The 16870-nt window shown below is 46.8% G+C and overlaps 1 protein-coding gene across 1 annotated transcript; it reads right to left on the reverse strand.

The window, feature by feature from the left end:
• Positions 1 to 1438: 1438 nt before the first annotated feature.
• Positions 1439 to 13984, reverse strand: LOC118503048 (spondin-1). The gene is made up of 8 exons (XM_036035883.1): positions 13823 to 13984; positions 7090 to 7429; positions 4772 to 5391; positions 3835 to 4701; positions 3446 to 3767; positions 3039 to 3203; positions 2777 to 2946; positions 1439 to 2707 (listed from the first exon to the last, which is right to left on the reverse strand). The coding sequence occupies exons 2-8, from the start codon at positions 7316 to 7318 to the stop codon at positions 2399 to 2401; spliced, it is 2682 nt and encodes an 893-aa protein (XP_035891776.1). The 5' UTR covers positions 7319 to 7429; positions 13823 to 13984; the 3' UTR covers positions 1439 to 2398.
• Between the last annotated feature and the right edge of the window lie 2886 nt (positions 13985 to 16870).

A 16870-nucleotide genomic window follows, 5' to 3' on the forward strand; every position in this document is an offset into this window, starting at 1 on the left:
TCACTTAACAATCGATGGCTTAGTTCGTCTGCACACTTGCATAGCCCCCGCTTTCCTAGTTGAACCGGGGGTAACATCGATTTGTCGTTGCAATTGTTCATTGTACAAGCGTGTGCTACATTCAGTGCACTTCAGCTTGCCATGGCATCGGCAAATGATACAGCTCGGAAGTAGCTCTTGTTGCTCGTAGAAACGGACCCAGTTTGTTATGTCACGTACGATGATAAATCCGGTTAGAATGCGTCCACAATTTGTACCAAGTACACTCTGCTATCTGATGGGCATTTTTTATCGACGATTTTAGCTTTTAAATTGTTTCCTAGCAACATTTCTTTTTTCTATGCGAAATAGGATATTGAGTTTATTATAGGAAAGGAACAACAAAAAACTGCACAACTCGATTCGCACAGCAACATGTCATTTTTTTTTAAAGATAAATTTGTTGCTAAGCTTCCCAATAAAATAAGCCAAACAACTTCACCATAAAAAACTCACCTCATCCATGAAACCGCCCAGGATCGGAAAGTTAAAATCATCAACATGAAATCCCGCCGGGTCGGATGCCTGGCTCGGGTATGTGCCAAACCCAAGGGTGGATGTTTTAGTTTTGAACGTTCGAATTTTGCTTCGGGATGCCATATCTACCTTTCGGAATTGGTGATGACGAGCGGCGTAGGTGTTGGTGATGTTGATGGAGGAACAATGCGTACCAATCTCCAAGACGCATCTCTATTGTTCATCGTTGCCCTTTGCTGCACCATGACCATTGATGACCAGGGATGATGATGAGGTGTATGTTAACCGGTATCCCGATACCTTGCCGGAGGTTTTTAGCAAAGCTCCACTCACAAAACTATGGCAGACTCGTTGGAACGGAGGGAGTAAATATCGATCGGATACTTGGGGGGATGCACTGTGTTCTGAGACTGGGTTGGTTGTGTGGTTGTGATAGCAGGAAAGGACATTGTTGTAAGTTATCAGAATTCCCCGGAGGAATGCTCCCTGTTTATTCTAGAACCCTTTAGCCGATACGCATTACACACCGGTTAGGATGAGCGCTTTAAAGTAAATCGATATCGAAGACTGTAAGGAGTTGCTGGAGAGAATGTTAGCGAGAATGTTCTTTTAACTTTAAAATACCTTTAAATAGAATGCAGTAGGATCAAAAAAGGTAAAAATTGTTGAGCGTAAATTCCTTTAACAGCAAATAACCCCTTAAGGTATGCAACTTGCACAACAGAAATCCATTTTGAACATATTTTTATATTGAATGCGGTGGGATATTTCTTGAGGTATCACTGAGAAGGCTTTTGTCGAGAATGGAAGCTACTTACACATGGTATAGATGTAAGGAGTCGGAGTCATACGAAGCCATCTCTATCGTATAATTATGTCGCGAATTATGTCGGAATAACAACACACATACACACACACAAGCTCAGCTACGTGTACTCCAATTTATTTGATCTCATTATTAGAAGGATACATGATGTCTGCATTTATTTATATGTCATTCAGATTGCACCACTTCCTTTGCTCGTGCTCTCGCATCTCTCTCTCTCTGCCTCACTTCAAAACGTACACATACAAGTCGCTGTCCCTTTAGCCCATCATTCTCGTGCACATCTAAATGCTGTAAAACACGGTGCTGCAAATCGCCCTCGTTCAGGATCGTGATTTACCATGCTGTCTACTATCTTCTGAAAGTACTTTGTTTGTGTCACCTGCTCTGTCCTTTTTTTTATTAGTGCGTTTGGTTTGCTTGTGTTCTAGTGTTGGGCATGCATTACTTCATGTTCTCTCTCTCTCGCTTTCTCGCTGTTTCTCAGTGTTTTTAACCTCTAAATTCTGTTTCGCTCGTTCTGCGTTTTAATCCTCGAAATCTATAACCTAACGCTCCTCTGCTTCCCAAAAAACAGCAATGATTGGATTTATTCTGTGTTTTTGAATTGGGCGTGCCAGCTATCTTCAACTTTCCCATCACGTTCCGAAGCCACAGCGTGGCACAGCTGGGCTTCATTCATCAATGTCGGATTTGGACTCAACTCAAAGGGTGAGCAGAACGAAACGAAAAGGGGTAAAAAATGGACCAGAAACATAGATTGGTACACATAAAATATCGATGCAATCGATGAGATGTATCGGGGAAGAACAAAAACTGCAACAGGAGGGACACCGCCATGCTTTTCTTTTTGTTTTCCTGTCGCCGTGTTTTCTCCCCCGAACACGAATATACACACACGTACACACTACACACATGCACCGTAGTAGCGTGGAGTGAACGGAAATAAATCTAACTGGCTACGACTGTCCACGGCTTTTTTGCATCATCGGTTTGCCCAACCATGGCTTCGCATGACACATGGGGTCCAGGTCCGGTATCCTCGGCCCGGTAGATCTATTTGCCCAACAGGCAAGGCATGATATCACATTTCCGCTCCTCGAGCCGGTGCGGACAGAACCGGGCGTTCTCGGGATTGAGCACGTACCGGGTACGCTGCTGCACGGCATAGTCACCGCAGGTCTTGCTGCACGGTGACCAGGCCGACCACGCCGAGTACTCGCACTCGATCGGTTCCGGCTCGTAGCGGGTGCTCGGGCCCCACGAGGGATTCGTGTCGTGGCGGGACGAGTCGCAGTGCACGAAACACCGCTCGACCTTGCGCAGCTTCCGGGGACACCGTTGTCCACCGTTCGACGGGTGCATCTGGGGACACACATGGGGGAAGCAAAAGTGAATGCCGACATTCCGGAAGCAAGGAGCGTCAGTACTTACCAGTATTGTGCGACTCTTCACGCGGAAGCCTTCGCCGCAGGTGGCATTGCATGGGCCACGCTTCCAGTGTGAAGTCTTGCAGTCCTGCTTCATGTCCGAACCGTACTCAGCGCCACCGGCACTGTTCGTGCTGATCTGGTCCCGTATCGGAATGTTGGTGAATTTACGGTCTGCACAACGGGGGAAAGAAGGGCGAAAGAGCACTCCGGGGAAAATTAGTACCTCATCGGAGCGGGCAGGTCATTTTGGTGCGAGCGCTTACCCTTACTGCACGTGTCGAGACAATCCTCGCGAGACATAAAGTTGTTATTGTTGCCTCCGCATCCGGTGAAGAAGAGAATCGAGCAGTCGTTCTTATCGCTATCGAAGTACCAGCGTGTCTGCGAGTCCCGGCAATTGCCCGGTTTCGGTTCCAAGAAGCAGAGTTCTGGTCGCGTATAAAGGCAACAGATATCGCAGTCATTATCTTCTATTACACCACTCTCATGTACGGTATCAAGATTACAGGGTACACGGAGTACAAACAAACAAGGTGCCGAAGGTCTCTCCTCTGAATCGAATATCCGAAGTTTTAACAATATGACTCAACAAAGCTACCATTCTCAGAGTTGTTTCAAACACACGAACACTTGTTTGTTGCCCACGAAAACCCTGCATTTCCACACATACCTGGCACACCGTACAGTCCATCGCACGGCGGTAAATCATGGCCGCAGGTAACTTCCTCGACCGTCTCCACACCGTAGCACGGATCGTTCTGGTCGGTAATGTGCAGATCGTTATCCTCGCCCGCGTCCTCCTCCTCGCTATCCTCCTCCTCGTCCAGTGCCGTCATCCTGCGGCGAGTCATGTAGTAGCTCACGAACCGCTTGTGGTGTGTCCGCATGTTCTTGTTGATGGGCATACGGGTGCGCATTTTGCGACCCAGTCCACACGTCACGCTGCACGGACTCCACTCGGACCACTGCGTCATTTTGCATTTGGGATTGATCTGAAAACATATTGGATTGGGTTAGCGTTGGTCTCAAACAACACCTCACTGCTCGGTTAATACATACGTCCGAGCTTAGTACGGGCTGCGAAATGTCGCCACCGCAGTCCTCATCGCATGACACGGTCTGCTGAAGCATCGGTGGGTTCGGCAGTCGCTCACACTTCTTCCGGGCGCCCTTCTTCTTGTACTTGCGTGAGCGCGTCTTATTGCCCTTGCCACAAGGCGAGCTACACTCACTCCACGGACCCCACTCGGTCACCTCACACTCCGGATCGCTTTGGTACGCTTCCTCAATCTCCTGGCTGTTGTAGTCGCAGTCCCGATCCGTTCCAACGCACGGCCGTCTATCGAACAGCTTCTTCTTGCACTCGGCCTGCTTCGCCTTCATCGGGTGTTTGAAGGTGCGACGCCGGGTTTGCTTGCCCTTGCCACACCGCGAGCTACAATCCGACCAGTCAGACCACGGATCCGTTTCGCACGCTTGCTTCGTTTCGTTCTCCTCCTCATTGTCCGCGTCACAGTTCTTTTCGTACAGTCGCTGCCGAGACAGATAGATCCGGGCGAGCGGTTTCATCTCCGTACCGGATGGATCGTAGAAAGGTGAGCGCGGATCGTTCGGGTAGTTGGATTTGATGCGTCGGATCACTTCCGGCGGGTTGGTCGGTTGGTCGGGCGAGATGTACGTTGGGCCACTGTCGGTACCGGCGTCCCAGGGGTAAAGGTTGAGAATTTTGTTCTCTATCCAGGAGCAGTTGGTAAGACAAAGTTCCAGCCCCGAAACGCCGACGATCCAATCGGGCGAAGGGTCCAGCATGGATACAATCGACACAAGATGGTGGTTAGAGTCGACGCGGAACACTGCAAACGTTTTGCCGGTCACATTGGGATACGAAATGCCGCGGGCTTTGATGATTGTACGGATTTTGTCGCTCTGGAGAAGAGAATCGTGAAGAACTCTCGTTAGTTGCTCGCTCAAGGATCTCCTCCCTGCTACTACATACCTGATTCTTGAGCTCACTTTCCAGCATCCGCGTGGAGCCGTGTTCCGCCACCTGCTTCAATCCTTCGCTCGCAACCTGTCCATACTCCCAGAACCGATAGTCTACCGTGTGGGACGCTCCGATCACATCGCTAAATCGCGTGAGCCATCCGTTCGATGGGAAATCCTTCGGATGTGTATGCCGCGACCAAAGACCCTCGAACGTCAGCTCGTACTTAGCCTCGTCACAGGCGCAGCATTCCTTCAGCACCGGGGGCTGTGTGTCGACCGAGTCGGCTTCGTCCTCGCAGAAAATTTTGCTCAGCGGCCCATCGTCCATGTACCACACGTCCCGATGTTCGACCACCGTCGCCCGGATCGCGATGCAACCGCTGCCGGCCGGTGGCGCTATCCAGTTCACCTGGATTTCGCTCTTGGGCAGCGAGTTCGTCTGCGTGACGGCGTTCGGGCAGCGTTCGCTAAACTTGGTCAACGCATCGCCCGAGAGCTGGAACGTTCCGACATTATGCACACCGGACGGTGGTCCATCACCGCGCACGAGGGAGAAATCTTTCTCGGCCGCGAGGAAGAAGCCGGAGAACTTGTGCGGTACCTGCATCGAGCGAATCCCGACGAGGCTTACTGTGGGAAGGGAAGGTTCAATGGATTTGCTGTAAAATTAACAATTCAATCTCTTCCTTGGAGCCACTTGGTAAACTCTCTGTCCCACCCAGCGGCTGTGCGGTTGTGTTTGAAATTGGAATTGGTGAGTGCCTGATGAAGGCGACGCCGACGAAGCGAAGGACAAAGTTCAATAAATGCGACACTAAAATCATGCTTGAACTGCCGGACTCTCCGGAAGGTATTCAAGGCTACTAACCACAAAAGACCCGATTGGGGACACGAGGGCTTGGGAAGAGGGGTAAGAAGTGGAGGAAAAGGAGCTGGTATTAATTTTATGTAATGCAATTTTCCCTTTCATCCTGTCGGATCAGATCCCACTTCGATTCAGCCATGTTCAATAATCTTCTCCAACGGCCGCGCCAATGATTGGGCAGGCTGAAACCTTCCTGAAGCGCGGGAAGGTTTAATATTTTCTGCTAATTACATTACAGCATGCCTTTCCCGCTGGACCGGGCGAGGCCACAAGGGTCAGGGCTTGAGGGAAACTGATTTCTGATAGGACATCCTTATGAGCATCGATCCCGTATCGGCGCCGGTGAATGGGTTTCTTTATCAGGTCTAGTTCTTTTTAATGTGTTTTCCCCCTTTCCCGTCTCGATATATTTCTTTTGCAGATAGAGTATACCGTTCTACGATGTGGTCATGATTTTAAATTGTCAATTAGGTCGACACAGTGCACCGTTCGACGAAAGGGAACGACCGACCGTCCATTACACGGAAGGCTAGAAAGAGTGCTTTTAATGGGAAATTGTACAACCGGTCGACAACATACAGAGAGGAGGACTTGAGGTTTTATTTTTCTTCTCCTGGTCGCTCGTTCTGTTCAGTATGTTTACATAAAGTCCTGTGTGTAAGTGTAAGTTCCCGTAAAATCTTCGTCCGAACCGTTCCCGGAATGGAAGTGAATGCTAGATCGTAAGTCCAGATAACGAGTGGAGCTTTTTGGATTTTCCCTATCGTTTCGGTGCTCCGACCAAAAGTCCGAATATAGCATCGAACACGGTGATGGCGTTTATTTGTCTCCTTGCATCTTGCTCTTGAGCCTTCAATAACGGATGCAGAATCCAATATTGACACTTGAATCACTGATGGGGAACCCTGGTTTGGCTGAGGGTCTATCGCTCGCTCTCTCTCTCTATTAATTCAGTTTGATTTTAGATTGCGGAAAAGTCCGGAAGGAGACTCGAAGAAGATAAATGGAGCCATCAGCTTTTGCCCATAGAACCACGACCGAGAGCGAGGATTCGATTTTGGCGATAATCCTTCCACAAGGACACCGTGCTGGACACCGTGGAGGACGGTGGATATGGTGATAATCGAAAAGTAAACGATGTAAAAACTTCACTTTCCCGCACTCGACATCGGCATCGAAATGGCCGTTGGTAATCCGGGGCCTTAAATTGAACCATGGTTGTTCCCCCAGGCAATGATGATGATGATTACCGAAAATGCTCTCGATCGATAATTGAATTTTTCGCACAGTGGGTAAGTGGGCGTTGGGTGTAGGTGGGCCACGGTGGTCGAAATAAGGATTTATGACAGTTTGCAGTGCAGTGAAACAGCAGCTCGCGCGCCTTGCTCAACGCTTTGACAGTTTGGCGGAAATGAAGCGGAAATACGCGAAAAAGAAATAAAAGGAAATGAACGAATACTCACTGGTGTACGATTCGCCGGGCACGTACTTCTCCGGATTGCCTGATATGCGCAGCCGGAAGCGTCCATCGGCGGGTGATTTGTTCGCACCGGATCCTTCGGGCGAGCGGTCACAGCGGAGGGCTCGGGCGAGATGGGTTTCGTCGAGCAGCAGCAGCAGCAATAACAACGGAAGCAGGACGAAAGCGCTAGTCAACAGTCGATACGGAGATCTCCTTCGTATTGACCTCATTTTATGTTTCTTTTTTTTTTGTTGGTTACTTTGAATGAAGTGCAAAGTCTACATTCAGGCGTTTGTTACAGCACTCGGGTTTGTTGATTAATTAGGTCTTTATGAGGAGTCCTGTAAAAGCGAGAGGGCAATATGCATCGTGAAAGATCGATTCTTTTGACCAAGAGATGGGTGATAAAGAATCTACATTCTTTTTTATTTTTTGACAATTATTATTTGCTGAGGTCACAAAATAAGGCTCTTACATTAATGCCTTCAACACGTATAATGCGCGACATCACGATATAATATCAAGGATCGAAGAAAAGAGTTCAGATAGAAAGAGGAAGTGTCTTTTGTGGAGCTTCAACAAATATCCTAACGAAGACATTACATTGATTTATTCTTGGAATGATTACCGAAAAATGTATATGCATTGTAGCTTTCTTCGGGAAATATAAAATATTCTGTGGAACTCAGGTAATGCCATTCTTTACAAGAACGATGGTGGATGAGTATCGAATGTTGTCCCTTTTTTGTTCGCAAATGGAATGTAACTCATTTGCTGCGAGCTTTTCACTGAACCGTTTGCCGAAAATGATATATCGTCCATCGTTGCATTCTGAGAAACAAGAATAATTGCTGTTTTACCACCCGACCCTTAAACTCCATCGTTATGGATGTTATTCTTGCGCCTGGCCACCCAACAATGCACGCATTTCGATTTCCAGAAAACTCGCCCAATATAGCCCAGTATATCATGGGTTCGCTTGCACCGAACACTCGAAATAGCACACTCATGCCGCGAATTGGAATGATTGGCCGTTGTGCACGAAACGTGTTTGAAGCGAACCTGGGTCGATAGGTTATCGCGGCTGACAAGTACACGCCGACGGTGTTTGCAACGTCTGGCAACGGACCAAACAACAAGGGTCGTAAACAGCCTTGAACAGGGTGCGCCGTATATGTGTGAGACAGTGGCGATCGTTTCGAGCATATTCTGTCCAAGTATGGGTTGGAAAGGATGGATGCTCCAGTTCCCGTCACACCTTGAGGAAAGGCGCTAATCTCAGCGCGTTGGAAGAATGTGATGCACGAAGCCATTGGCTCGTCTCGTGTTGTTGATTTCGATCATAGTGTACAACGTGTTGTTTTGCAAAATAATGTGAGCTTTATTGCTGTAAATTTCCGCTTCCCATAAAGCACACATCAAAAGTCGACTGGTGTTATTGGTGATAAACACCATCATCCAGCATGGTTCCGGCTCAATTTTCTACCACAAGCGGAAACAATATTGAAATCGCTCGCTTGTGGATCGTTGTTCGTACTTTTTTACATCCTAGGAAAGCCACACGTAACAGGAAACCCTTTCTGGTGCTAGCTTTTTTTGTTGTGGTTGGCGGCTCCGTATGTCAGCTGGCAGCAACCTTGCATGTACGTGGTGCAATAAGAAAACGTTCTCGGAACGCCTGGTGCAGATCTGGTCTGGCAGTGAATATTGCTTCCGGTGTCAGCCTTCAGCGGGATGTCTTGCTGCTCGGTTGGTGCAGCTGTGGCGTTCCTGTGGCGTTATTCAATAAATATTTCATTGACAGATATTCCATCGCTTTGCTGCCTTCCTACTTTTTGCTGATTGCGGTTTTTGTGCATACACTTCTGGGAATCACTGCCCTTTTTTGCGTATGTTCCTGTAACGTGGACATCAAACCGTCCCGGTCTGTTATCTAGCACATTCTGACCCCGAAAGTTATTCATAGCATAACCACAAATCGGTTTCTTTCATCTTTTTTCCCGCCCAACATGTGTGAACCATGCGAGAGGCATCGATAGAAGGCTGTGTCGTGGCCTGCAATAACATAAGCTCCCGGTTATGTGCACCACCTTCGAAGCACAATGCGGAAAACTAAACTACCGAACGGCCGCAAACTGGTTACAAAGACATTAGCGGATTAATGGGTCGCTGCCGCAATTCAATGTTATGGGTGTGTGTCTTTTTGTTGTGGACAAACGATGCGGTTCCTGCGGGTCAGAGATAAACCCGAAGCTAATTAGATAAAACCTTGCGGTGGGGAAGATTATTCCTGCCAGCCGTGTTTCCTACTCTCCTCAGACAATGTCCTCGCAGTTGAATCGGTAAGACCGGAGGTTCTGCGATAATTAGATAAATTATGCGCCCTCGAATGATTATGCCGGAGATTGCGTTTGTCCCATTCCAAACCTCGCTTGTAATGCATGATAGATGATGAGCTTCGGCGAACCGCAAAATATCATTCCCAACCCTCGAATATGGCCAGCTGGCAGCGCACAGATAGTGGGGCTTCCCCGGGTCTGGGGAAGGTGGGCGAAAACTTCTCCAGCGAGACTTTGCCGTGGTGGAGATAAGGTAAGTATGAGTTCACCCGAAGCAATCGGTACGCCACTAAGCAGCTTTCCCAGCTGAGCAGCTTAGTGTGTGAACTTGTGCGTCTTTTCCTTGCGAGCTGTGCTGCCCGTGAGGGCACGCTCCTTCGACGCGTTCGGCTAGAAATGGGAGAAGGCGAATGAAGAAATGGGGGAAAAATGTGGAAAAAGCGCCATTTACAGTTTACCTCGTAGGACACGGGGACTTGGGTATCCAAATTCAGCTCCAACATTCCAACTATGCACGGCTGGACAAAGTTCGATAAGGAGATATTCTCACCCATCAGAAGGACATTGTCCTTTTTTGTTGGGTATTTCTTTTACCATGCTCGATATTTTATTGATGAATCGATGTCTGACCGTAAGGCGCACCGTGGTGTGAATGTTTTATTTGGGAAAGCCATGTGAGGTTCTTCTGGTTGAATCTTGTGTGAAAAAAATGCAGACCATCTCTACGATACGTTAGCTTACGATGATTTACAGATGTAAAATACTATTTCATACTCATTTAATGCAACTTTAATTCAACAAAATTTCGATACTTAGGATCAGAGATATATTAGGAATTTCCAAGCTGTTTAGTGACATCCTGGGTAATTTGCTGTAAAAATGTATTTCTGCTCTCGAAAGCTCATTGCATTGAAGCTTATCCTCAGTATTCAACGCCTAAAGAAACGCAATTTCTACTTTAAAATCTATCGATCCATCATCATAAGCGTTGAAAGTGATCGATCAATTACTTCTTTATTTTACTTTTCAAAATGAAAATCAATGTTTACCTCTAACAAAAGCACGAAAACCAACAATGGTTTTATTTTACTTGCGGTTTTGATGTCTAAAAAGCTTACACAAACATTCAAGTTCCAGGTGCGCCTCACCACAACCGGGAAGAAGTATTTTCTAAGAGCTGTATTAAAAAACGACACACTCTCTCAGACGCAAAGTCTATCTCAGTGTTTTTCCGTAGCACAAATCAACAATCGCTCAACGATGCTTGCACCGTTTCCAATTTCACCTGCAGGAGAAAAGCCCAGCAGTAAACGTAGCCGTGTCCGGTGTCTTTTACCTGAAGCATTTTCCACCTGCAGCTCTGCTTTAGAGTCCTCTTTCAGACGTCTGTGTGTTACCTGTTTGTTCTTTTCTTCCACTGCCACGTGGTGCACGTTTCTGAGCGGGAAAAAAAAAATCACCTTTTGCACTCGGTCTTTCGGTACGGGTTTCCACTGGGAAGTTTCCTTTTCCCATTTCATTCCGAGTGACAACACGCGGTGTCGATGGTGTTGACGTTGCGTGCTGTTTTTCTGTTTATTTACAAACAGTCACACTTTTATCCACCTCACCCCACAAACAAACCCGCGATTTGTTTGGCCACGACAGTGGCAGTAATTTGCGTCCTTTTCACAGGGCTCCACAGCTCCACAACTCAGCACAGCTTCCGGGGGTTTCCCATTTTCTCGAGGCGCGTTTTTCTTACGTGCGCTGTTTGCACTTTTAATTTTCCTGCCTTCGATTCCGGGCACACTGTTGCGTTGCCTAGCAACGGGAGATCGTGGGTAAAACTTCAGCTGCTTGGCAGTGTGCCGTGGTAGAAAAATGAAACCCAAAATGGTTTCCTGTGTGAGTGGAGCCATTTTGTGTTGCTCTGTTTCAACTGCGGTTGTTTTCTAGACGGTCATGAAAAGTGGCCGTAAACGCAGGCTGATGAATAAGGGCACATTTCAATTCACTTTCATTTTGCTAAAGTGCCATTGCCACACTCCAAACGGGCTCAATTAGTTTTACTGTGTGTGTTGTTTTTTTTTTGCTCTGTTCGGACAACTTTTATTAGGTTTTTCTTTCCCCAGCCCTCCACCCCTATTTTCCCCACACAAACCAGCAACTGTACCGAGCTCTGCAACTAAACATGGACTAAACCATTTGACCTAATGCAAAATCATTATTGTTTTTCGTTTTGGTTTCTATCCCTTGGTGGGAATGGGCATCATCGTTTTTTTTTTCTTCTTTCTGTCTCCAAAGCCTCACAATTCTTGTTCCGGTTTAGTTTTGCTTCGCAAGGGAAATGATGCTGATAAATGGGGAAAAGAGCAAACTTGGGGGACGAACCGACCCAACTGGGGGATGCTGCGGATCTCTAATTTTCTCAAACCAAGGACACCTTTTGCCAGCCGAGCCGAGGGCTGCCAGAAAATTGCGCTGTACCGAAAGCCCCAGCGATAGCAATTAAGCAAATCGCAACAAAGTGGACAATAAAACTGGACCGTCCCGGCGTCTCCTGGCCAGCATCCGGCCTCGGAGAGAACACACAGGGACACGAAACCTTGGAAGCTGCTGGCGAGAAGAATAATGGCATCTTTTTTTTATAGCGCCAGCCACTGTCATTGCAGAAAAGTTCCAATTTCGAGATGGTACCAGTTGTGTGGGTGAGCTACAATGTCCGAAGCATGGGAAGGTTTGTAGGGGTGTAGGGAAAAAAAATCCTTCAAAAAGAAGGCCTTGCGGAGGTTTCTCAGACCGGCATGATTGAGGCAATCGTCGTTGAACACTCCCAACGGGCACCCGCTTTATGGTACGGCTGAGCGTTGATAAATTGTTTTTAATGCTTTATGGTCTGTAAGGATTAAAACTGCAACCGGCCTTGTGCGAGCGGGTAAACCGCATTGCGGAAAAATAATCGTGAAATTGAATGCTGCTCTCCCTATTTTTGGCATCGGATCGGATGATTTATCCGCATCAATGTTGCGTCTGGCGCGAGAAACTGCATCGCAATTTGACCTAATTGTCTGACCATTGAATGTAATCGAGAGCGTTTAGCGTTTAGCAAGCTAGAAAGTATTAATTGTAGCTAATTAACCCACCATCTAAAGCATCTAACACGCGGCGTGCTAACAGCTTTCACCTTCGGAGGTCACTGCCAATCGCGTGAGGATCAATATCATCATAAATTGTCCAACTTCCCAATTGGTATCGCATTTCAGTCGGGCCAACCAGTCGGATGTCAAAGCACTACCGGAACGCGCGCGCAATGGCGAGGTCAGAGCAGAACGGAGCTGTTGCGCGCGTACCGCGTGCGACGCGTGAAGTTATTGCGCATGACGCATCCATCTGTCGCGCTGACAACAGTGAACGGGTTGTATGATGCGCAGCAAAACAATTAAAGCCGAACCGCAACCCGGGGGGGAAGGTTGTTAAGAGTGATTTATTTATATATCTTCACAACCACCCAACCACCCACTGTCAAACCACAGATGGCCTCCAACGGCTTCGAATCAAGGTCGCAAAACTGTGGTTGAGCGTGTTGCGCATCGGTACGCGCTCAAGATGGAGGTCATGTTGAACTGCTACGTTAAAGAGAAAGTATTCTAGCGTGTAGTAATCCTTCGGGAAACTCTTATCACTGAAACCGAAAACTTCACTCCGCATTCATTGCACTCCTCAGCACACAACATACTATTTTGCGATGCTATTTTAAGTCACCTCGCGTTCCGTGGACGCTTCTTATCGTACAAAACAATTCACAATTGCAGAAAAACCCAAAAAAAACAACAGTAAATCACCCCACACGATGCACAGAGCCTTTGGTTGACTTTATTTTGCGCTAGTTGATAGTAACACATCGACCGATTTCGTTGGCCAGCGTTGCCAGCTGGAGGGCATCACGTCTCTCACGAACCGGACACAGAAAACCGGCCACTATCAGCCGGCTGCTATCACGCGTATGCGATTTTGCATTCACACGTCACAGGGACACACACACACAAACACATGATCTTTTCGTACATTTCCGTTTGTTTCCGTACGCGCAAACACACACGCACACACAAACATTCACAAGTAAATTCTTGAGCAGACACAGCACAGAACCACAAACAAACGCTGTAGACACTGTGGATCATTCGCTTTCCGCTCGTCTGGTGATTGACGGCTTGATAATCTTGAATATACGCGCAATTTGCCCATTACTTGGTGCTCAGCAAAAAAAAGGGCAAATCACTCACAGAAACCGGTCAATAACGTGGGCCAGAAACGAGATTGCTGTGCTGGTCTTCACTACGGCTGTTTTCGCATTGTGGTTTCAACTAATTAAAGGACACATATTTCGCTTCCACGACTGAACAGGATACCCACCGAGACGATCACTTCACCCTTTTCGCTCCTAGTACGTGTAAATCCTCGTTTATAAACGCACGCTTTGTTTACGGCGTAAGATGGGCTGCACACTCCGGCGTTACTATTCGTTAACGAGCGATTCCTTTCGCGTTCGGAAACAAACTGTCCTCCCGGATCTGTGGGTCGCGTACGTTTGGTGGCCTTGCACAGTGGATGCTGTGCGAGCTCCCGAGCATTCGGGACCGTTCGGATTCCTCTCGTGTGAGATACTCGGGTGAGTGCTAAAATCGGATTTCACGCAAAATTTCCTACACTTTTAAGCCAGCTTGAGCACGATCCGGACACTCACGCCGACAGTTGAAAGCGAGTGCTGAACGCACTGAGTTCGCACGAAGGATGCAGCTTTATTATGATGCTATTTTGTAAGGGAATTTATTATTTTTTCTCTCACCGTATTGCTCCGGAAGAGACATGTTGTGGCATATTATAAAAATGGACACCGTTGTTACTGATGTCAAGGACGCATTCGGTTTCGAGGAAGCAGGAAAACAATAAAAGCAACTAAAGCAGCTTTAGAAGATGACTCAAAGACGGGTGTTAGTTGGCTGAATGCTTGAGCATTGGAGCAGTGCTGGAAAATGTTTGCCCTGTTTACTTTCCTTCGAATGAATTCGTTACAGTTAATTGAGCGTTAATAGAGCATACGATTTTTACTATGCGTAACCGAACCCTTCAACAATTCTTTTAAAAGTAATAATCCTTAAATGAAGTGACTGCATTCAGTAGATGATCTAACTTTAGGCATTTTGTTATGTTGAATAAAGTTATGCAATTCGCATGGCAATGTCCATAAAATGAAATAAGCAGTTGGTATGGGCATTTTATTTTAGCAAAATTGTTCGCTTCAGGTCGAAGATAACTGTAATCTAGCTTGGATGGACTGGATGACACGGAACATAACAATTATTTTGAAATATCCAGAAGAATTTGGCGGGAATTCCAAGAAGTACAACTCACTGATACTGAACGCCGATTTTACGGACGTTTATATCCGATTGCCTGAAGGTATGCAGTCCGCATATCAGACAAAAGTCTCACAAACTATGATTTTGAGCGTTATATCCATGAGTTAGAGATTAATCGTTCTTTCAATCAGGAATTTTTTTAAAGAAAATACCATTTGAAAGGAAAATAATAAAGAAATGAAACAAATGTCAATTAATTTAGAACTCAGATAATTAAAGTAAATAAATATATCACACAATACTTACTAGAGACCATGCTGCTGCTTCACCCATGCTCATTCTCATGTGCTCACCAACTCACCGTTCATCACGCACTCACTAACAAATTCTCACCTCAGTACTCACCTCGAAGCACCGGGCGTTCATCATTCGCGACCCGCAGAATCACACACACGAGTCCCTCAATGCTAACACACGCACACATTTTCTGGATTTTTGATACACTTCCTTCCTTCCCCTCCTGAGCATCTCTCCCTTCTTCGGTGAGTGCCTCCCCCTCCCTTCCTCTCATTCTTTAGCAGCTCAATACCGTAAAGGGCAACGGATTGGTATGACGTTTATTAAAATTTTACTAAAAAGCTAAGCTCCATCGGGTGTTCTCACCGCGTGTGCGTGTGTGTATGTTCAGTGTGTAGTCGGTATTGCCGTACGAGCTTCCTGTGTTATTGCATATGCATAAGCGTCATGTGTTGCAGGCACGGTGTTGGGCCACCGCCGTGGTGTGAATGTTTCGTCCGCGTTTTGGAGGGTGTGTGTTTTCCGCTTTATTTTTGTTTAAGTTTGGCGCTAGCTCCGGCACGGTTAGTGCCTTTACTCCCATTCATATGTTTATGGTTTTATGCACGTATTCAGCCACCTCCCATCCCACGGAAGGCTGACGCTTTTGTGGCCAGCGTACCGTGGCAAACGGCAACAAAAACAGACCGATAGAGCGAGTACCAGCCAAAATTGAATTGTCATTTCTTTCCTGCAAAAGTGGTTTTTTTCGAGGTTTGGTACGGGATGCAGGAAATTTGGAAAACTCTCGTTGAATAACCGGTGGAGCTGTTGTTTGTTTGCGCGTTGCATGCCACGGAAGGTGGAAGAAATAGTTTTTATTATAGAAAACTATGCAAACATAGCATGGATTTCAGGGATTTGCCGGAAGCTGCTACTGGCACCCGGTGATCGAGACAGGTTATTAGAGCATAATCAAAACCCGTACAAAGCCAATTTGTTTTGAGGCTTTTGAATGGAAATAATGTACGATTTAATGCCTGCTAACCGCCATTATTGCTTACAGCTTTGCCATTTTGTTCTCGAGTGATCGCTGGAACGGATTACACTGCCAGACTGTTGTCGCCAGAGGAAACTTTTCCAATCACTTACTTACTCTCGAATTCTAGTTGAATTTTATCTTCCAAGAGTAAATAGCACACAGAAGACCAAAAAAAGTCGTCCATCTTGTGAGAAAATAGGACAAAGTGAGAAAAAATAAACTCCTCTTTCGCGTCTGAAGCTTCTTCACGAATCTGGCTCACTCACTGAGGATGGTGATGAGATAAGTGTATTGATTAAGCCATCAAGAGACGTACGCAAAAGTTTTCCACATCTCTCCAATCGATCTTGCTCCCGCACACACACACACATACACGCCTGCAAGCGTGTGATATATTATTGTTCGCAAATCGGGTGAACGACTAATTTTTCCTCGCGTAAAGTGAAACTTTTCCCCCCTGTCTGGCACGTTCGGAAAAAGGCGGGAAAACTTGAAAGAGGCAAGAGTGTAAGTGTGTGATTTATTCACCGTTTGCTGGGAGGATGCCTTCGAATGGTGGAGGAAAAAGTTGCAGAAAGCATTATCGACACTTTTCTTTCGGTGGTTTGAAGCGAACGTATCGGGAAAAAAGGTTCCCAAACTTTTGCGGATGGATGGGCCAAACATTGTGCCGAGTGTGCAGAGTGAAGTTTGAGACTTACCTTTACCATCCGTCACGGGCGCGAGTGACATTTTCCACACGGAGGTTGGTATCATCAACAACAGATTACGCTAGGAAAACAT

Source organism: Anopheles stephensi, chromosome 2 (assembly GCF_013141755.1).
Source record: "Anopheles stephensi strain Indian chromosome 2, UCI_ANSTEP_V1.0, whole genome shotgun sequence".
NCBI lineage: Eukaryota > Metazoa > Arthropoda > Insecta > Diptera > Culicidae > Anopheles > Anopheles stephensi.